Here is a 22,457-nt window from a genome sequence, read left to right as displayed (position 1 = left end):
AGATGCAATGGAAAAGTATGCAAATAATGTTTAAATCGTGCAATTCCATTTTTTTATCATTAAAACAGTTATCAGTTTGGCAAAGTGTTGATTATCAAGATATTTTAATAAGATTGTGTTTTTAAATTTTCATTTAAAGGGTTAAAATCATATATTGAGAAATATTTATGCAGAACATGTATTTACCATGTGTGTTGCAGGTTGCGAGTCGGGGCGGCAGTACGACCCTGTGAGCCGGAAGTGCGAGGTTTGTCCGCCCAATACCTTCTGGGACAAGACTTCCTGTGTGTCCTGTCCACACGGCTACACCCGCAAGCCCGGTGCATATGATTGTGAACGTGAGTAGTACTTTTGTTCAACATATACGGCCTCTTCCGGTCCTAATGGTTGATAAACACATTCTATTTTTAATTTGCGGATTTAATTATGTTTTCTTTTTATCATTTAAATAATATACCCGTTAAAGATAACGTACTTTACTACAGCACCTTGTGAACCGGGAACGTTCTGGGACGTTAATCGGAAGTTGTGCCTCCCGTGCCCCACGGGTCAATACCAGGACAGCGTCGGACAGCAGTCCTGTAGACACTGCCCCTACGGTCAGACCACAGAACATGGAGGTGCCAAAACGGTGTACGAATGCATTGGTAAGCGGAAATTTGCTGATCTCGTAGTTTGATGTTTTACGATACAGATTAAATATTTTCTCTTTTTTTACGAAAATAAAGCATTTTATTTAAATAAATATACTGATTACCGTTTACCCCTAGATATACCTGATTGTCCGCCCGGGACCTTCAAGACTCCCGGGACCTCCGTGTGTGACCCCTGTCCCAGCGGCTCCTACCAGGACAGACCGGATATGACGTATTGTAACGCCTGTCCCGACGGCCTCCATACGGCCACACCAGGGGCTAAAAGTCGGGAGGACTGTCAAGGTAATAAAGCAACGCAGTAATTATGAACCTCGATGGACACACACTTACTATAACATAATCATAGCGTTCGTTTTGCAACTTTATATCGCACCATAAATTTATGCAAACTTATCATACAGGGGAAAATATGCATTTCAGAGTGTCCCCCCGGACAACAATATTCCTGGGACAGTTCTGGCTGTGAACCATGCCCCGTCGATTTCTACAGGTAGGCCATTTAGGTAAACATATGGGCAAACATTAAATACTAGTATGTCCTCAATTTCTTCAATACCAACACTTTAAATTTCTAATAATGACATTGGTCATATATTTTAAGGGAAACCGGTCAAGGTCAATGTCAGCCGTGCCAGCATGGATTTATAACTGAGGCCAATGGGTGTGGTGAAGAGTCGTTGTGTCTGCGTAAGTATTCGGTACCCTCAAAAGGAACATTATTTACAATTAGAAATCAGGTTTGCTTTATACGTGCGGCAGAAACTCTAGTATTATAATAGGTTTGATATCATGTTCAAACTGTTTAAAAATCAATACAGCAAAAAAAGCCATGATCTATGTCATTTTTAATTTTCCATTTTTGTCCTCCCCCCAGCCCCATGCCCAGCAGGTCGATACTGGGACAGTCATTACGAGGACTGCCGTCCATGTCCTATTGGCCAGTACCAGGATCGGAAGTACCAGACAAGCTGTATTTCCTGCCCTCGTGGTCAGACAACAGACGCCGTGGGCGCCGCGAGCAAGGATAAATGTAAAGGTAAGACCAAATGATCCATGGAAATTTCATATCTAACCATTGTCTGTCCACAGTTGTTAACATAACCATGGTATCACGTAATACATTGACAAAGGCTTCATCTTTATATTGCGATGAATGAATACAATGAAGACCATGACAATAAAAAACGGAAACAAAACTGCTCTAACCCTCATTATTTAAGAGGAACGTGACGAGGATTGCCCTCCCGGCAAATTCCTGGACCACGCCAGTTACACGTGCAGACCGTGTCCCGTTAACTCGTACAAGGACCGCAACGGGCAGGACTCGTGCACACCGTGCGGGTATGGAAAGTTCACCAGCGAGCCCGGCTGCACCAGTAGCAAGCAATGTAAAGGTGAGTCTATTTTTGGTATCGCGTAATTGATAAAATCAAAAAGACAAACGGAAGACGACTAATATCCAAATATCTGGTAATTATGCAGATTTTCTTTCCACATAAATGGGTTAAAGAAAAAAAACCATATTGTTAGAGCAGACTTGTCACTTTACACATTATAGCTAAGAAAACTAAGACCAGCGCCATTTCTCAATTCTTCCAGAGTGTCCCCTTGGAAAGCAGTTTGACGAGTCAACCCACGAGTGCGAGCCATGCCCTGTTAACCAGTACCGGGACGCCGGTCACTACAAGTGCCTGCCTTGTCCCTACGGTCTCCACACTCCCGCCGTTGGCAGCACCGTGTGCGCGCGTACGTACATACCGGTTTCTAGTCAGAAGGTTCAAACTACACAATGTAAATACCATTCGTATAAACAGTTGAGAAAAATACAGTCCAATGACCCTCCAACGAAACACCCCAAAATAGTTGTCAAATAGCTCATGTTCCTTTGCAAAGCCAAACTACGTATACATATTTAGTGACGCACAATTTAAATTTGACTGTCGTGTGTTTTTTTTTAAATAAATGTTGCCTTGTATTCGCTTCAGCTTCTTGTGAGGCAGGGGCGTATTGGCTGCGGGCGCTCCAGCTGTGCCTCAAGTGTCCCAAGGGCACCTACCAGGACGAGCCCTACCGGGACTCCTGCAAGCCATGCCCCGCTGGTAGGATCACCCGGACACCGGGAGCTACAAGTGCAACACACTGCATTGGTATGTATTGATTAAGGAGTGAAAGAGATAGGACTTCAAGTGACATTAAATCTGGAATCAGACAAAACATTTTCTCCATCATTGGACTACATCCCACGAGTCCTCCGTTATGTTAGAAATGTATTATAATAAATAGTTTCTCTTATGCTAGAAATGTATTATAATAAATAGTTTTCTCTTATGCTAGATATGTATTATAATAAATAGTTTCTCTTATGCTAGAAATGTATTATAATAAATAGTTTTCTCTTATGCTAGATATGTATTACAATCAATAGTTTTCTCTTATGCTAGATATGTATTACAATCAATAGTTTTCTCTTATGCTAGATATGTATTACAATCAATAGTTTTCTCTTATGCTAGATATGTATTACAATCAATAGTTTTCTCTTATGCTAGATATGTATTACAATCAATAGTTTTCTCTTATGTTAGAGATGTATTACAACTATTAATTCTTCCCTATGTTATAGATGTGTAGTGTGATGTCCATGTATGTTATGTGATTTTGTTATTAACTTAATTACTTATATAGATGCATATATAATAGTTATATATATATAGTTTGTTCATGGGTCCGTGTCTTTTATAAAGTTAAAGTAAAATATGAAAATTTGCTCCTATTCTTGTTTTTTCAAAAGTGTTTCATTTACATTGTTGAAACTATTTTTTAATCTTAGCAACTGACATCTTCTTGTTTTTTTTCTTATTTACTTTGTCTGAATAGAGTGTATTGTTACACTGCAGACCATGCAGCCTGTGGAAAGGGCAATTACCAGGAGGGAGGCGAGTGCAGGCCATGTCCGGTGGGCACCTATCAGAGCCGGGAGGAGATGACATACTGTGTGGCCTGTCCACAGGGTTACATAACACCAAACACCGGGGCGAACACATACCAAGACTGTATTGGTAAAGAACTGCATGAAAAACATTAATCTTGGTCATGTTTTCATTCGGCATCGCTTTATGTAAATTCTAGGTAAGTTAAATGGGTGTATGAGTAGTTTGCTATCAATTGGTTTGGACTAGTTCGATTGCTGTACGTCCCTCCGATGCAAGCATCCTTTATAGCATTGTGTTACATCAAAATTACTGCTTTGTGCTGGTTTCAACTATACTCATAAACAGTCCTTTTTCGCCGTACAGTATACAGGCAAAAACATTTAATTGGCTTCTTACCAACAGAGTGTCCAGGGGGCGAGGAACGGCGGTACGGTGAGACCCGATGCACGCCGTGTCCCAAAAACCAGTACCGGTCGCCGGGCGAGCCGTCTTGCCGCCCCTGTCCGGATGGCCACATTACACTCAACACAGGCTGCCATTCCGTTGCATTATGTCTTCGTAAGTGTTATAATAGAACGCTTGTGTAGTGGCGTGCGTTTATAGTACATAAAGTGTATGTAATGATTGGTATGATCTAGGGCTGTGTTCATCGATCTTCAAAGTGAACATTAATATGAGTACCACCTCTTTTCATTTTTAGGTGTAAAACATTGTTACTCTTTTCCAAATACCTTCTTGAAATTTGCACAAAGATGCTTTATGCATATGGCCCTGGTATAAATATGGTTGTAGAAAAATCCTTACATATATATCCAATATGTACATACTTTTGTCATTGTTCCAGCGCCTTGCGAGAAAGGTCAATTCTGGGACAACCACGTGTGTAAGCTCTGTCCGGTAGGTGCCTACCAGGACAAACCTTACCAAAAGTCCTGCAAACCATGCCCGCATGACAAAACCACGCACTCGGAAGGATCAACCAATATATACGATTGTATAAGTAAGGTTATAAACTCATTATTGTTTAGTTATATTTTGATCAGCTTAACAGCCAAAACAACTGGCATTAAGTTTCTTACTGTAATGTACACATTTGTTGGTCGCTTACCTACAAAAAGCTATCAGTATGTCTGGATATCACTGTGGCATGAACATTTCAGATGCCCCGCCTCCCACGTGCCCAGTCGGTTCCTTCTTGGACGTGTCCAGTAAGACGTGCAAGAAATGCCCGGTGGGGACATACCAGGACCAGACCGGTCAGACTTCTTGCACGCAGTGCTCGGATGGTCAAACAACAGCCCACCCTGGCGCAGACAGCAGCAACGACTGTAGACGTAATGAAACACTTGAGTATTCAGTATTGAATTATGTGTGCTCACTGTTCTCCCTAACCGCGTCCCAAAAAGTATGACTTTATTTTATTGAATTATTTAAGTCTTAAAACATTGTAGTATTTTATTTGGAATTTATTCTAAGTCAAAACCTAAAGCAATGTGATCGAGATCCTGAACATTCATTTTAGCGTGTGACGCCGGCTACTATTACATCCCCGGCCATGACGGATGTGATCCCTGTCCGCAGAACACGTACTGTGAGAGCGGGCAGACCCAATGTAACCCATGTCCTTCCAGCTACATCACCCTTCACACAGGAACCGGATACAAAACTGATTGCTTACGTACGCTCGATTTATTATAACAATTCATTTATGTCTAAAATACAAGTATACAGTGTAATTTGTCTATTATACTACAGTAGTGCAACTGGTTTGCCAAGGACATACCACGCAACATTGCAATGTACACCACAGGGGCAAAACCAGCGACCAATAACTGATTTATATTATTGGTGTTGCCATTTTTTATTATTATTTATCTTGTTTAAAGCAAATTTTATTTTCGTGCTTGTATTCATATTCCGTTGCTTATGTTCCCTGTACTCTTATAATTTTCATTTAAGCTCCGTGTGACAAAGGTCAGTTTTGGGACAGCACGTATGGACTATGTCGGCCATGCACAATTGGAAAATACCAGAACAAACCTAACCAGGAGGAATGTGTTGATTGTCCTCACGGCAAAACTACGGCATCTGAAGGAGCAACACACCTTTATGATTGCATTGGTAAATATGACTTATGTGTACTGTGCGTCTTTCACTATGTTGAGAATTTCTATTTAAGAAATATTGCACACCACTGAGGGTCATATGACATTATAAAGACCGGCCAATCAGCCCCCAAAGGTGTATAGGTCCATTCACCTTCGGGGGCTGACTGACCGGTCCTTATAATGCCATATGGCCCGAAGTGGTATGTTATATTTCTTATATTATACCGAACTCTTTTCATTACAAGACAGTATTTTTAAAGCGATTTAAATGTGTTTTATTTAACAAACCTGATAATGTTTACTTGCGACAAGTTTTCGCCGTTGTGAAAATAGCAAGCCGCACTAACCAATCGTATGACGTCAGCGGTCCATATTACATTTTAAGCGAGGTCCGGACCGGCCCAAAATATAATATAGAGCGCTGACGTCAATAAACTGGATTTTCATCAAAATACAGTGATATACGCTCCGATCGAATTTATATATATAAAGAAGCGACAAATTTATGTGAGGTATAATAGAGTATCATAATGTATACTATCTGAATTAGGTTAAGAAGTAATACTAAATGCATAATGTTTGGTTCCAGATAAACCACCACAAGATTGTCCTAAAGGTAGTTTCCTGGATCACTCAACAAAAACTTGTCAAAAATGTCCTGTTGGGACATACCAAGATGAAACAGGACAAACCAACTGTAAACCATGTCCGGACGGAAAGACCACGCGTTACCCGGGAGCAGACAACGAGCATGATTGTAAATGTAAGAAAGACAAAACCCTTATTGCATATACGGTTAAATATTAAAGATGAAAGTTGTTAAATATCTGAATGCATTTGTTGTTGCCAAATTAACATCTACATTAACCATTCATTTAGCGTGTGACGCCGGCTACTATTACATCCCCGGCCATGATGGATGTGACCCCTGCCCCCAAAACACGTATTGTGAGAGCGGACAGAGCCAGTGTTACCCCTGTCCTTCCGGTTACATCACACTTCACACAGGAACCGGATACAAAACAGACTGCTTACGTATGTGTTTTTCGTGAAAGTGTATACAAGATCGTAATTATTTGTCATTTTTGCACTCGGTTACACAGCAATCGGTATCATATTATGATTTTATGTATCCATTGCTTCGTTCCAGCCCCGTGCGACCGAGGCCATCACTGGGATTCCAGTCTCAAGATATGCAGACCTTGTCCTGTAGGCCGCTACCAAGACAAACCTCATCAGTTAAGCTGCGACGAATGCCCGTATGGAAAAACTACCGAGCATGAGGGATCCACAACAATCTACGACTGTACAGGTATTACATTTTTTAGAAAGGAAAATAGTTTGAATTTACATGATGGTTTCAAAAGCCTTCCGTTAATCAATCAATGTGTTTCGATTAAAGACCTGCCTTACTAAATTAAAGACCAACCGTTTACCAGCAAGTGTGTTCCTGTTAAAGCCCTATGATCTACAATTTATGTATTCCTATGAAAAACTAACCATATACCAGTTAATGTGGTCCTATTAAAAACTAACCATATACCAGTTAATGTGGTCCTATTAAAAACTAACCATATACCAGTTAATGTGATCCTATTAAAAACTAACCATATACCATATACCAGTTAATGTGGTCCTATTAAAAACTAACCATATACCAGTTAATGTGGTCCTATTAAAAACTAACCATATACCAGTTCATGTATTTCTATTAAAGACCAACCATATACCAGTTCATGTATTCCTATTAAAGACCAACCATATACCAGTCATGAATTCCTATTAAAGACCAACCATATACCAGTTAGTGTGTTCCTATTAAAACACTTTTTTTCTAGTTATTACTGTCATTAGTATGTTTAATCGTATTAAAGACCTACCCTTTACCAGTGTATATGTCCCTATAAAGACCAGCCATAAACAAGTGCATGTGTTCCTATAAAAGATCTACCATCAACCACTGTATGTGTTCTTGTACAGATTTACCTCCACCAGACTGTCCTAAAGGCAGTTTTCTGGATTTGTCGTCCAATCAGTGCAGAGAATGCCCAGTTGCAACCTACCAGGACCAGCAAGGGCAAACCACATGCAAGCCGTGTCCGAAGGGCAAAATAACGCCACACCCCGGCGCTGACAGCATTACCGACTGCCAAGGTAACACGCAATTTCAAGTAGACACTTATAATTATGTGTACATGAAATTAATTAAATACATTATTAACTGATCATTCTTAAAAAAAAGCTGTAGTGGCCGGACTGACTCACAAACTTTAGCAAAAACTCCTTTTCAACTGAACATAGCTTGCTGTTCGCTTGAACCATGAAGTGTTTTATTAAACTAATGACCTAATCAAATTTCGGTAATAAAAAACGCGGTGCTTTTAAAGCTTTTTCGACTTCCTTTTGTTTCATTTAAAATGGAGTTGTAAAAGAAAAGTTATCTTTGATTTAAGTCTTCATTTTAAGCAAAATATTGCCTTCCGACGTAGCATATATGATGTAATTTATCACGTGGTATACACACACTGTATATATCAACAAAATAATTAAGCTGATTATAACCTATCGACCGACTGAAATGTCTGGTTCTTGCCACTTCAATCACACAGTTTAAGGACAATATTGGAGAGTGTGTAATAGAACCATTGCACTTGCTTGATTAAGCCTGTAGCCCCGGCTACTATTACATCCCCGGCCATGATGGGTGTGATCCTTGCCCCAAGAACACCTACTGTGAGAGCGGACAGACCCAGTGTTACCCCTGCCCGTCCGGCTACATTACGCTACACGTGGGAACGGAACACAAAACTGACTGCCTGTGTATGTATCTTTGTATGACATCGAATTGTTGAAGCAATGTGTGTCGCATTAATATTTAAATATGGGAAATAGCACGCATAATAAATGCAGAATAAGTACTACTGAAGTGCACTTTTACTTGGACATAAACAATATGTACATTCTTGCTTACAAACGAACAGTTTTGTTTCTATTTTTGTTTAGCCCCGTGTGAACGGGGTCAGTTTTGGGACTCCGTCTACACGATATGCCGACCATGTGCTGTAGGAAAGTTCCAGGACAAGCCGCACCAGGAGCACTGCCAAGACTGTCCACATGGAAAAACAACTAAACATGAGGGATCAACTATCATATATGACTGTATAGGTGCGATATTTAGCAAAATAAGACTGTATGATATGCATTTCATATATTAGCTGCTCCGTTATTAAAGGACACTAGCAATTACCCCGAGTGATATCCCACGAAAGTGTTTTCACTGACCTTTTAAATGTGGTAGTCCTGTGACAATTTTACATGGATGTTATTATGCGTGATATTTGTTAATTTGTATAATGGTATTCTTATCAATTAAAATTCAATTTTCCAATACATCAGTCGGCCCCCTAAACATTGTCTGTGTATTTATGAAATATACCATTGTTTCAGACTTACCACCTCGTTCGTGTTCGAAGGGTCACTACCTAGATGTATCAACAGACTCGTGCAAACAATGTCCAGTCGGTACATACCAGGACGTTCCTGGCAAGACCTCGTGTATACCGTGCCCTGTTGGGACAACCACGCCTTTCCCTGGAGCCTCTAGCGCGGACCATTGCAAACGTAGGCTATGATAATGACAAAGAATGAGATTTTTAACTTTTTAAGACCGCTTGCCGATACAAAATTATGTTCAACAAAGGAAAGAAATGAATGAAAGGGAAATCGTTTGTGGACGCTGTTGAATCTGTTTTTATTCTTGATAGTCGTTGAACACATCATTGTCCATGCATAACAATATATACATACAGAACATACTGGTCTTGCTTGATTTTATTGCTATCAAAATTTGTTCAAAATGTCCATCTGTTGTCGACGTGCCAAAACAGGTTAAATGACAAAAAAACTGTAAAAATAAATGTTAAACACTATTATTTTCACTATTATTTAAATGAATTACAGAAACTCTATCATGGAAATATATCAGGTTCTTAATACTAACTATATCTTGTTGTGTGTTTTTCAGTCTTATATTGTTACATTTACTCTTTGTGTAATTTATATCTGTTTATATATTGTCATAGTCAATATGCCGCCTTTGCCAATAAACTTTGAAAAAAAAACGATGTGTACCTAATTTGAATGAAGCATTTGGCTAGACATGTCTTTTCAGCATGCCAGCCATGCTTTTCCGTATAAGTTGAGCATTATCGTGTTTTAGCCTGTGAACCCGGCTACTATTACATCCTCGGCCATGATGGCTGTGATGCCTGCCCCAAGAACACGTACTGTGAGAGCGGACAGACCCAGTGTTACCCATGTCCTTCCGGCTACATCACCCTACACACAGGAACCGGATACAAAACAGACTGCTTACGTATGTCAAGATCATGGAAATTCTTCCCTTTTCTGTCTTTATTTATAGACATTCAACTTTTATTATGCTCCCTTAAAACATCGGGTTGCTTATATGTAGTCGTTATTCCGTGCGTGCAAACGACGTCTGTCTTTCTCACCGTCCCTGCTATTTGTGTCCGGGTTATATCTCAGCAACTACTGGCTTTAATTTAATAAATCGCTATTGGAAGCCATACGTTCAACACGAGATGCGCGTATTGTCACCAGATCCCGGTTCCACCACAAGTCAAAGAGTTTGTTTCCCTTAAACATGATGCAATTCGTTGTTTTTGACTAATGATTCGATACAACTATTCTTTGTTATCTCTCAGCGCCATGTGACAAGGGCCAGTTCTGGGACGATTCTGTGAAGCTGTGCAGATCATGTCCAGTGCGGACATACCAGGATAAACCGCACCAGGAGCTATGTGAACAATGTCCCGACGGCAAAACGACCGAGCACGAAGCATCCACCAGCGTCCTCGACTGTAAAGGTAATTAACTATTTAATAATTGATAATTACTATCTGCTTAATGTTACAGTACTTTTTCTTCGTTGATTTTTTAATATCATACACATTTACAATCGTAATTAAAGTACATCTAAAACGGAAGGTTAGATTATCATACTATTTCATGTGGAAAGAATTTTTGAAATAGTTTTACTAGCCTGCAAAGATTGTTAAAAAAACGTTATCTGAAACTAGAATTTCCGCTTTAATTAGATACTGTTTAAAAATCTTGAAGTTTTTATTTGGAATGTTTTTTAACTATCTCCCGAGATTCCGTTTTACTTTTTTTTAAATATTTTATTGATTACTGTCCGCATTCATTATTTTGAATACGATCGATAGTTCTGTCTCACTTAGAAGTGAAGTTTTAAAATATCATTGATATTCTTGTTGAACTGTGAAATATTGGTTGATCTTTCAATTTCATTTTTTTTTTAAGAAATGTGAATGAACGAACGATTGCGTTATATTTTGGGAGTTTATTTAAACTAGTTGCTGATTTTTTTCGTTTTATTTTAATGGTCGTGTGCTGTTTGTTTTTCTTTTAAACGTTACATTGTTAGTTCTGTATGATTTGTTAATGCTGCTGCTGATCTGTTTTCCCGATGATCGTGTCTTATACGCAATGTAATACTGCAGAAAAACCTCCTCCGTCCTGCCCAGCTGGTTCATTCCTGGACCTGCCCTCCAAGGAGTGTAGAAAGTGTCCAGTAGGTACTTATCAGGACCAGGCTGGCCAAACAGTCTGCAAACCCTGCCTCGCCGGCCAAACAACACCCTCGCCCGGCGCAGATAGCTTACACGATTGCAAACGTATGTTGGTTTGAACAAAAAAGTACAAATTTGGGGTTATACAGTCTTTGGCTTTGGTAATAAGATGTACTCAAACAGTACAATGACGATCCAAATAGAAACAAATAGCCTGCTTTTTTCATAATAATGCAATGTAGCCTATGTATTAATCAGCGAGATTGTTTTAGCGTGTGACGCCGGCTACTATTACATCCCCGGCCATGATGGTTGTGATCCCTGTCCGCAGAACACGTACTGTGAGAGCGGACAGAGCCAGTGTTACCCCTGTCCTTCCGGTTACATCACCCTGCACACAGGAACAAGATACAAAACTGACTGCTCACGTATGTAAAATATCACTTTCAATAACAAAAATACTTACATGTATGATTCATATGCCTGAATCTGTATATCGGTCTTGTTTTTATTTTGTCATAGAGTCAAGTTAATATATCCCTCTTTCCATACAGCTCCGTGCGAACGAGGCCATCACTGGGACTCCAGTGTCAAGATATGCAGGCCTTGTCCTGCTGGCCGCTACCAGGACAAACCTCATCAGTTAAGCTGCGACGAATGTCCATATGGTAAAACTACCGAGCATGAGGGATCCACAACAATCTACGACTGTACAGGTATTGTATTGTTTAAGATCACTATAACGTAGCAAAGACACAAATGCAGGAAATATGTTTTAGACATGATGTTTTTAAAGACATGCTTTTTACAAGTAATTCTTTACATACAGATGTGCCTCCACCAGAATGTCCGATAGGTAGTTTCCTGGATTTGTCGACGAAACAATGCAGAAAATGCCCGGTGGGAAGCTACCAAGACCAGAAAGGACAAACCTCATGCAAGCCATGTCCTGAAGGCAAACTGACGCCACATCCCGGTGCTGACAGAATTACAGATTGCAAAGGTGTGTTAATGTTACATACCTATTAAAGTAACCTGCTTATACAGTTTGCCATTCTTTGTTCGCTAATGAAATAACTTTATTGCGTTTGAAATCATTTTTCATAAAATGCCCCGCCGACGCTTTGATATGGAGGAAATAAGTGAGCACCTCCTGTATGCGGTCTATATGATCAAACTCGATAACGGACGCATTGCATACGTGACAAAATAGGTCAAACCATTCATATAATAACAAAAACTTACCAAAATGAATGTTAAAGAGAATATCAATGCGTCCATAATATTCAGCATGTGACGCCGGCTACTATTACACCCCCGGCCATGATGGGTGTGATCCCTGCCCCAAGAACACATACTGCGAGAGCGGACAGACCCAGTGTTACCCCTGTCCTTCTGGATACATTACCCTGCACACAGGAACCGGATATAAAACTGACTGCTTGCGTAAATATACGATTAGTTATCCATGAGATAAGCTTAAGTAGCATAGTTATCTGTAATATTTTCGTAATGGAAACTATCACTTTAATCCGCTAAAATCATATTCCATATTATATAATATTATTTTCACATTGCTATTTTGTCTTTAGTTTTGATTAATCTAATCGCGTCAAATGTTGTTATTCATTTCGTAAAGCCCCCTGCTTGGCGGGCCACTTCTGGGATTCTGCCTACCACGTATGCCGCCCTTGCCCGGTAGGGAAATACCAGGACAAGCCTTATCAGAAGAAGTGTTTGGACTGTCCCCATGGAACTAGCACGGACGGGGAGGGAAAGAAAAGTCTACTTGACTGCCACGGTATTCCCTTGTTAGGTTTTGAACTATTGATGTAAAATGAAACCTCTTTATTGAACATACCACTTTTAAAAGGGTCACTTTTCAGTACTATTGATAAAGTTAACTTTGATGACACTTCTGATACACAATTGAATGATACTACCAAGAATATTGGCTGTAATATGCAGGTATCGTAACGGGACGCCATGTGCCTGACTGCCCTAAGGGGACCTTTACCGACGCTCATAACAACTGTCAAAAATGCGAACCGGGATTTTACCAGGACCTCCCCTACCAGAGATTCTGTAAACCTTGCCCCCAAGGAACGACCACGCTACACCCTGGAGCAGACAGGGTGACCAACTGCAAACCAATCGGTATCCAAATTGAAATAAAATCAATTAATATAATGAAAACATTTTGAGAAAAAGACCAACTAACTTTCACCTTCTGTGAAATATGTTATGCATACACTGTTTTAAGTACTAAACAAATCACCCGTTGGAATCCCTCTATTAAGTTAAATAAGTAGCTCCGGAAAAGTCATGTATCTTAGTATTTATATGACAAAATGACTGTGTAACAGGAAACTGTGACAAGGGCCACTTCTATGATCATCATTTATACACGTGCACGCCTTGTCCGCGGGGAACATACCAGGACGAACCTGGCAAAGAGTCATGTAAACCCTGTCCCTATGGGAAAACTACACACCAGACAGGGACGTATGCACCCGCAGGATGTATCTCAACATCAACAACTAAACCAGCAGGTTCAAAGTCTATTGACATGCTGTAAAATTCCATACCAATGATATGTTTGGATCATAAAATAATGCACATATCAATAATACATCAACCTCACAGTTGTCCCAATAATTATCAGTAATTAGAAAAATAAACAATAAGCCTTATTTGGGCCAGCATTAACTTGACGACAGTGCAGACTCACGTAAAACTAATAACAACAATAACAACAGCAAGAACAACAACATATAAACTGATATAGTAGCTTCCAGCCCTGAACGACCAGCTACATATATCACCTGCAAACGAATAAATCCAACCGGAACAACAGTGCCGTCACGTCCCTCGGTTGTTACATTTAAGTTTCGTTTATATATAAAATGTATCTGGTTTGCGTTTTTTAAGAATTTTCATATTAAAGCCTGATGTCCTCAATCTTTACACCTGTTCTAGGTGCCTGTGACAAGGGCCACTACTTTGACCATCATTTATACACCTGCAATCCTTGTCCACTTGGAACATACCAGGACGAATCTGGCCGAGAGTCATGTAAACCCTGTCCCAATGGACAAACGACACAGCAGACGGGGACGTATGGACTCGCAGGATGCACACCTCGTACGTTTGATACGTGAATTGTGTTTAGCCAATCTGAGTCATGTGCGCGTTGCTGCGATTTTACTTGTCTTCTAAATGTGTTTTGCTAATTGGCTTGGAACTGATTTGAAAAAGATTGTATACTAAACATATTCTTCTTTTTCTTTTTTTGTCAGCGAATTGTGAGAGCGGGTATGAATGGAATGATGGCAAGTGCACACCATGTGGCTATGGTTCCTATAGAAACAAAAATCTCCACATACGATGCCAGCGTTGTGCTTATGGATATAAGACACTCTCACAGTTTTCCAAAGATGTCAAAGATTGTGTACCATCAGTAGCAATTACACCACCAGGTTTGTGGTTTGTGGTAAAAGTTTTTACTGGCTTGGCCATCTAATTTAAGATAAGATCTATAAGTGGAAGAGGGCTGTTAAGAATTAGTTGACTCCTAAATCATCTACAATTAACCCTGGTTATCATTATTTCGAATAGAGATTATTACAGCGATATTTTCATTTAAAAATTCATATAGAATTATTAAATTAGTGTATGTTAAATACACCGGTTCGCTCCTTAGATAACATTTTCTGCGTTATCTGTCATATGTATGCAGATATACAGAGGTACGGCATGTTCTTGGTTGTAATGTTATTTTCATCATTTCAATAGACGAGGAGCTCTGCACCATGGCCCTTGACCTGGTGCTCGTTGTCGACTTGTCCAGGATGGTTGGTCCAAGAACCGTGCACATTCTAAGAGAATACCTCATCCAGCTGCTGAAAAAGTAATTACTTCTGGTTGTATGTATTCATAGTCTCTGCAGTATTTTATGCCTTTATGACTCGTTACTCTTTACAAGACCGAAATATCAATAAATAAACATCCTCTGTATTATCCCGTAGATTCAAGATCAGCAAGACGAACGTACGTGTAGGGATCCTCCAATATGCCAGAGGCGTGAACGCTGTCGTGGAGCTGAAGCATGGCACCAACATTCAAACGGTAATATCCAAGATAACTAAGAATTTCAAGACGAGCAGATACCCGACAGTGAATACAGCCCGAGCCCTGAACGCCGCATGGAAGATGCTGCAAAAACAGGGCTTTGCCAGCTGCGCCAAGCACGTTCTGCTAGTGACCGACGAAAAGGCGGACAACAGCCGAACGGACCTGTATTCGGCAGCTGGCCTTATTAAACGAGAAGCCAAACTTTCTGTTATAGGTAATGACTGTACATAATTGGTGACAGTTTTAATGAATACGGCAGGTCCAGAATTGTTTCATCTTTACGAAAGAATAATATCTTATTCTGTTACGAGAATACAATTTTCTATTACAAATACGTATAAAAGTTTGATTCCAAGGCAGCCGTGTCTTGTTGTGTTATGAACGTTTGATTCCAAGGCAGCCGTTTCATGCTGAGTTGGTTGGAATTGTGCTGCAGTTTCTTCACAAATATGTTACGATCAAACCATTTATATTTAAATATATATACATGTATCTTTCTGTTTTCAAAATTATATTTACAATTTACACCTATGTTCCAGGTATTCCTGTGATGTTAAATCTGGCATCGGACCCTTCCCTGGCCTTTCAGATCTCCAGCTATACAACTCTGCCCAATGTCCACACAGTCGCAAACAAGATCTGCTCACAGGTCAGTGTGGTGTACTAGCTAATATGTAGACAGCTTCACATGTTATTAACTGCCGCCTACAAGTTCCAAGTTACACACACGTTTGAACGTATAACCCACAGTGAGCTGTGAGAAAATGCACATGCATCCAATTGTATATCCGGCCGGCTGTTTATGCCGCTAACGATTGTGAAAAAGTGTACTTCCTTCCAACCTACGGAATATCTTGGGAAATTGCACAAACATTGTACTTCATTGTGGCGTACAAAAAAACTCAATATAACAATAGTGACCTATCTTATATAGCTAAATCAATATATGTATAGATGTAGCTGTAATAAAAAGCTGCTATTGTATTCCAATATATAGCTAAAGCTTCAAAAAAAACAGCTGTAGCTATATTTTGGCCGCCAAAAATACAGCTACAGCTAACCTCTAACCGCAGTGAAAAACTACACACATATGTACCTACAAACACACTAGTTGCTGCGAAAATATGCATATAATTTATGTATAGCTCTGTTACTGCTGTGGGAATCGTACACACTTTATCACATATGAATCACCCGGCGACTGCTGTGTGAAATTGTACATACTACCAAATATAAAGCCTACACACCGCTGTAGGAGATGGTTTAAAAACGACCAAGGCGTGTATAGAAGTTCATATATAAAGAAATATGAGATTGTTTCATTATCAACTACACGTACATAAAAGTCACCAAATATCACACTTTGTAAAATGGTATAAAACGTTGTGTTTGTATTTTTGCTTATGTCATCACATTACTATTTCAGGATACTGTCCACAGAGGCTAGAGAATATTTCAATCTTTTATGCAGCAAAAATTGTGAATGGTATTGTTCCAAGTGTGTTTCGAGGAACTTCACGGTTTGTCTAGGAAGTGGATTTAAATACACTAATTGTGCATATTCATAGGACACAATACTTTAAAACCCGATTTGTTTTGTGTTAGTGTATTGAACGCTGTCAGGTCAAATCAAGCATATAACATATTAACAATGCATCAGATATGAATGTCTATAGTGTTATTGTGTACATACACGAATAAATTATTTTTTCCATAACCAATGTGGTGTAACGTTTTGTTTTCGTATACAAGTAACACAAAGAATATAAGTATGAGTTTAATATAAGGAATACTACTCTTTATTTGAAATGTTGAATGATGTTTTGAATTTTCCGCCACCGTCAGGTACACATGCATAACATGGCTTCAACACAACGTTATCGTCTTACCACATTTTGTCTTCAGTAAATGTATTCTATTACAATGTATATCTATGGTATTTTGTGACACCAATTACGCCTCCTCGTTTATTGAGTAATTCTTGCATTACATCTCCGTGCTTCTTATTGACTCCGACGGGCCCTTCTCATATGTCTTCATGCAGGTATCTTATTTTCAAGGCTTTTGTTCCCTTTGCTGTGAACACTACTTCAATAACATCGTTATATTCTTTTGAATCATGCTATTACAAATTCCATGCATTACGCATGCATATTCTATATCATAAACATTTCTGTATAAGGTGGCTGCTGTTCTCTTATTTGCTCCACCACTATAACTTTGCCCTGACTCCGTCTTCTTTAAATCCACTCACATATACTGTTTCTCTCGACTGACTGCTGCGTCATTTCGTTTCTGTCATATGAACGTTTTACACTTCTCAGATTCTCTTTTCTCGAGTAATCGAAACCATGCAATAACACTACTGTCGTTTTAATTTGGAATTATCTCCTGTTCACTCAACTATAATTGTGCCTCGACTTTATTTAGCTCGATTCACATTCTAGTCATTGGCAATTTACAGTTGATATTCTGCCTGTTTTTGAAATGTTTTTTTTTATCTATTTTGGCCACGATAGAATCACGTGAGCAGTCAAAACTTCCTAGGTTCGTTTAAACCAAATTCCACATGCGATCCCAACTTCCTCTTCGCAATCACCTTTTACACAAATGAACGAATTTCCCCTGCCATATGTTCTTATTGTTTTACTCAAACTAAATACTGCCCAGATATTGCATCGTGTTCTCATTTTATATTACCTCCTGACACACCCAAGCATTTCCGTCAGTTTGTAGTTTTCAATGAAGATTTTCTTTCTCATAACTTACCATATATCCAATCGCGACATAATATCCTCATTATGTTATAACGTCTTCCAGTTTTGACCCATTCAGCTTAGTCATTACTTTTTTCTTTAACTTACCTGTGACAAATTTTCTGTATAATTATATGGAATATGTTTTCTTTATGACTGTGTATTTCCCCCTCTTTTTCATTACTGTCTTCGTTCGTTCTTGAATTTTGCTAGCAAGCATGGTACTTCTCGGCGTTTCCTATTACTTCTTTCAGTTATGCCACCCCTCTTCAGTGGCGGCTTTTTTAGGTATTGGCATTGATCAGTATTGTCTTTATCGAAATAATAGACTGACTTCATCAATGCATGTGTGTTCTGAGTGTGGCAGTTTCCCCTGCTTAACCCTAGAATGGTTATACTTTTGTTTCTTCTATTTCAACCCCTGTTCTTCGACCATAATTTTCTCATTCTATATTCCAGCCGTAAAATATTGCTTCTCTTGTTTTGATAAAACTCATATACTTGTATAACTTATTTGTGCTAAGGCTTTCTCTAAATAATGCTTCTCCACTCGGTAATGGTCCTCGCCTTTGGCAGTCATTGAACTCATTTCATTCTTCTTTCGACGAAATACTGCCGTCCTGATATCGTTTTACTCGTATCTAATGATGTTTTGTTGCTTGCTTAACGTTTGCAGTTTGAAGACATGCCCATTTTCGTTGACTTGGTGGAACGTTTTTTCCAAAACGTAATTTCTATAAAACTGTTCTCCGTTAATGTTGCCGTGCAGTTGTTGGTTCTATGTACTGGTCATGCTTTTAGTGGGCTGTATCACCTTTACAGCTGTGTGCTGGCCAAGTCTTTAGTGGGCTGTATCACCTCTACAGCTGTGTGCTGGCCAAGTCTTTAGTGGGCTTTATCACCTCTACAGCTGTGTGCTGGCGAAGTCTTTAGTGGGCTTTATCACCTCTACAGCTGTGTGCTGGCGAAGTCTTTAGTGGGCTTTATCACCTCTACAGCTGTGTGCTGGCCAAGTCTTTAGTGGGCTGTATCACCTCTACAGCTGTGTGCTGGCCAAGTCTTTAGTGGGCTGTATCACCTTTACAGCTGTGTGCTGGCCAAGTCTTTAGTGGGCTTTATCACCTTTACAGCTGTGTGCTGGCCAAGTCTTTAGTGGGCTGTATCACCTTTACAGCTGTGTGCTGGCCAAGTCTTTAGTGGGCTTTATCACCTTTACAGCTGTGTGCTGGCCAAGTCTTTAGTGGGCTGTATCACCTTTACAGCTGTGTGCTGGCCAAGTCTTTAGTGGGCTTTATCACCTCTACAGCTGTGTGCTGGCCAAGTCTTTAGTGGGCTTTATCACCTCTACAGCTGTGTGCTGGCCAAGTCTTTAGTGGGCTTTATCACCTCTACAGCTGTGTGCTGGCCAAGTCTTTAGTGGGCTTTATCACCTCTACAGCTGTGTGCTGGCCAAGTCTTTAGTGGGCTTTATCACCTCTACAGCTGTGTGCTGGCCAAGTCTTTAGTGGGCTTTATCACCTCTACAGCTGTGTGCTGGCCAAGTCTTTAGTGGGCTTTATCACCTCTACAGCTGTGTGCTGGCCAAGTCTTTAGTGGGCTTTATCACCTCTACAGCTGTGTGCTTGCCAAGTCTTTAGTGGGCTGTATCACCTCTAGAGCTGTGTGCTGGCCAAGTCTTTAGTGGGCTGTATCACCTCTACAGCTGTGTGCTGGTCAAGTCTTTAGTGGGCTTTATCACCTCTACAGCTGTGTGCTGGCCAAGTCTTTAGTGGGCTTTATCACCTCTACAGCTGTGTGCTGGTCAAGTCTTTAGTGAGCTGTATCACCTCTACAGCTGCGTGCTGGTCAAGACTTTAGTGGGATGTATCACATCTACAGCTGTGTGCTGGTCAAGTCTTTAGTGCGATGAATGACATCTACAGCTGTGTGCTGGTCAAGTCTTTAGTAGGCTGTATTACCTCTAGAGCTGTGTGCTTGTCAAGTCTTTAGTGGGCTGTATCACCTCTACAGCTGTGTGCTGGTCAAGTCTTTAGTGGGCTGTATCACCTCTTCAGCTGTGTGCTGGCCAAGTCATTAGTGGGCTTTATTACCTCTACAGCTGTATGCTGGTCAAATCTTTAGTGGGCTGTATTACCTCTAGAGCTGCGTGCTGGTCAAGTCATTAGTGGGCTGTATAACCTCTACTGCTATGTATTGGTCAAGTCTTTAGTGGGCTGTATTACCTCTACAGCTATATGCTGGTCAAGTCTTTAGTGGGTTGTATTACCTCTACAGCTGTATGCTGGTCACGTCTTTAGTGGGCTGTATTACCTCTACAGCTGTATGCTGGTCAAGTCATTAGTGGGCTTTATCACCTCTACAGCTGTGTGCTGGCCAAGTCTTTAGTGGGCTTTATCACCTCTACAGCTGTGTGCTGGTCAAGTCTTTAGTGAGCTGTATCACCTCTACAGCTGCGTGCTGGTCAAGACTTTAGTGGGATGTATCACATCTACAGCTGTGTGCTGGTCAAGTCTTTAGTGCGATGAATGACATCTACAGCTGTGTGCTGGTCAAGTCTTTAGTAGGCTGTATTACCTCTAGAGCTGTGTGCTTGTCAAGTCTTTAGTGGGCTGTATCACCTCTACAGCTGTGTGCTGGTCAAGTCTTTAGTGGGCTGTATCACCTCTTCAGCTGTGTGCTGGCCAAGTCTTTAGTGGGCTTTATCACCTCTACAGCTGTATGCTGGTCAAATCTTTAGTGGGCTGTATTACCTCTAGAGCTGCGTGCTGGTCAAGTCATTAGTGGGCTGTATAACCTCTACTGCTATGTATTGGTCAAGTCTTTAGTGGGCTGTATTACCTCTACAGCTGTATGCTGGTCAAGTCTTTAGTGGGTTGTATTACCTCTACAGCTGTATGCTGGTCACGTCTTTAGTGGGCTGTATTACCTCTACAGCTGTATGCTGGTTAAGTCATTAGTGGGCTGTATCACCTCTACAGCTGTATGCTGGCCAAGTCATTAGTGGGCTGTATTACCTCTACAGCTGTATGCTGGTCAAGTCATTAGTGGGCTGTATCACCTCTACAGCTGTATGCTGGTCAAGTCTTTAGTGGGCTGTATTACCTCTACAGCTGTATGCTGGTCAAGTCATTAGTGGGCTGTATTACCTCTAGAGCTGCGTGCTGGTCAAGTCTTTGGTGGGCTGCTGTGTGCTGGTCAAATCTTTAGAAAGCTGTATTACCTATACCGCTGAGTGCTGGTCAGGTCTTTAGTGGGCTGTATCACCTCTACAGCTGTATGCTGGTCAAGTCATTAGTGGGCTTTATTACCTATACCGCTGAGTACTGGTCAAGTCTTTAGTGGGCTGTATTTCCTCTACAGCTGTATGCTGGTCAAGTCTTTAGTGGGCTGTATTCCCTTTACAGCTGTTTGCTTGTCAAGTCTTTAGTGTGCTGTATTACCTATACAGCTGTATGCTGTCAAGTCTTTAGTGGGCTGTATCATCTCTAAAGCTGAATGCTGGTCAAGTCATTAGTGGGCTGTATTACCTCTACAGCTATGTGCTGGTCCAGTTTTTAGTAGGCTGAATCACCTCTACAGCTGTGCACTGGTAAAGTCATTAGTGGGCTGTATTATCTCTACCGCTGTGTGCTGGTCAAGTCTTTAGTAGGCTGTATCACCTCTACAGCTGCGTGCTGGTCAAGTCTTTAGTGGGCTGTATCACCTCTACAGCTGCGTGCTGGTCAAGTCTTTAGTGGGCTGTATCACCTCTACAGCTATGTGCTGGTCAAGTCTTTAGTGGGCTGTATCACCTCTACAGCTGTGTGCTGGTCCATTTTTTTGTAGGCTGAATCACCTCTACAGCTGTGTACTGGTAAAGTCTTTAGTGGGCTGTATCATCTCTACCGCTGTGTCTCGACTTATGTTTTCCAACGAACCTCGGGGTTGCGGTATCTATATGGAAAGATCTTGCATTCATATCTCTATTGACTCACCATCATACCGTGCCTGCATACATAAACATTTTCTTTTCGGGTCTATATTGGCAGAATATAATAACTATTCTTGTATTTGCACAATGAATCTACAATGGGACTCTAATTTCACATTCAGTGTTTGTAAGAGCCGGATTAGGGAATGTCAAATGGCCTATCATAATTAAGCTGGCAAATCATGTTTGTATTGACAGTCTATTTCAGATAACTAGATATCAAACTTTGTATTGAAACATTTAAAATCTAAAATCGATATCTGTTTGTAAATTGAAGATAAACCA

The 22,457-nt window shown here is 40.4% G+C and overlaps 1 protein-coding gene across 1 annotated transcript; it reads left to right on the top strand.

The window, feature by feature from the left end:
* Nucleotides 1–2: 2 nt before the first annotated feature.
* LOC128215600 (proprotein convertase subtilisin/kexin type 5-like) lies at nt 3–16,893 on the top strand. Its single transcript, XM_052922322.1, has 35 exons — nt 3–15; nt 201–338; nt 486–647; nt 771–938; nt 1,531–1,692; nt 1,877–2,050; nt 2,256–2,447; nt 2,642–2,755; nt 3,554–3,715; nt 3,992–4,147; nt 4,750–4,923; nt 5,112–5,267; nt 5,549–5,710; nt 6,287–6,454; nt 6,577–6,732; nt 6,848–7,009; nt 7,678–7,851; nt 8,362–8,517; nt 8,701–8,862; nt 9,145–9,318; nt 9,917–10,072; nt 10,425–10,586; nt 11,244–11,417; nt 11,585–11,740; nt 11,867–12,028; nt 12,142–12,315; nt 12,603–12,758; nt 13,281–13,469; nt 13,679–13,864; nt 14,292–14,456; nt 14,612–14,791; nt 15,108–15,222; nt 15,341–15,660; nt 15,986–16,095; nt 16,873–16,893. Exons 1-35 carry the CDS (start codon nt 3–5, stop codon nt 16,891–16,893), a joined length of 5,511 nt encoding a protein of 1,836 aa, XP_052778282.1.
* The last annotated feature ends 5,564 nt before the right edge of the window (nt 16,894–22,457 follow it).

Source organism: Mya arenaria, chromosome 2, assembly GCF_026914265.1.
Source record: "Mya arenaria isolate MELC-2E11 chromosome 2, ASM2691426v1".
Classification (NCBI taxonomy): Eukaryota; Metazoa; Mollusca; class Bivalvia; order Myida; family Myidae; genus Mya; species Mya arenaria.
Note: the sequence above shows the minus strand (reverse complement) of the source record. Positions and strands in the feature narration are given on the sequence as shown.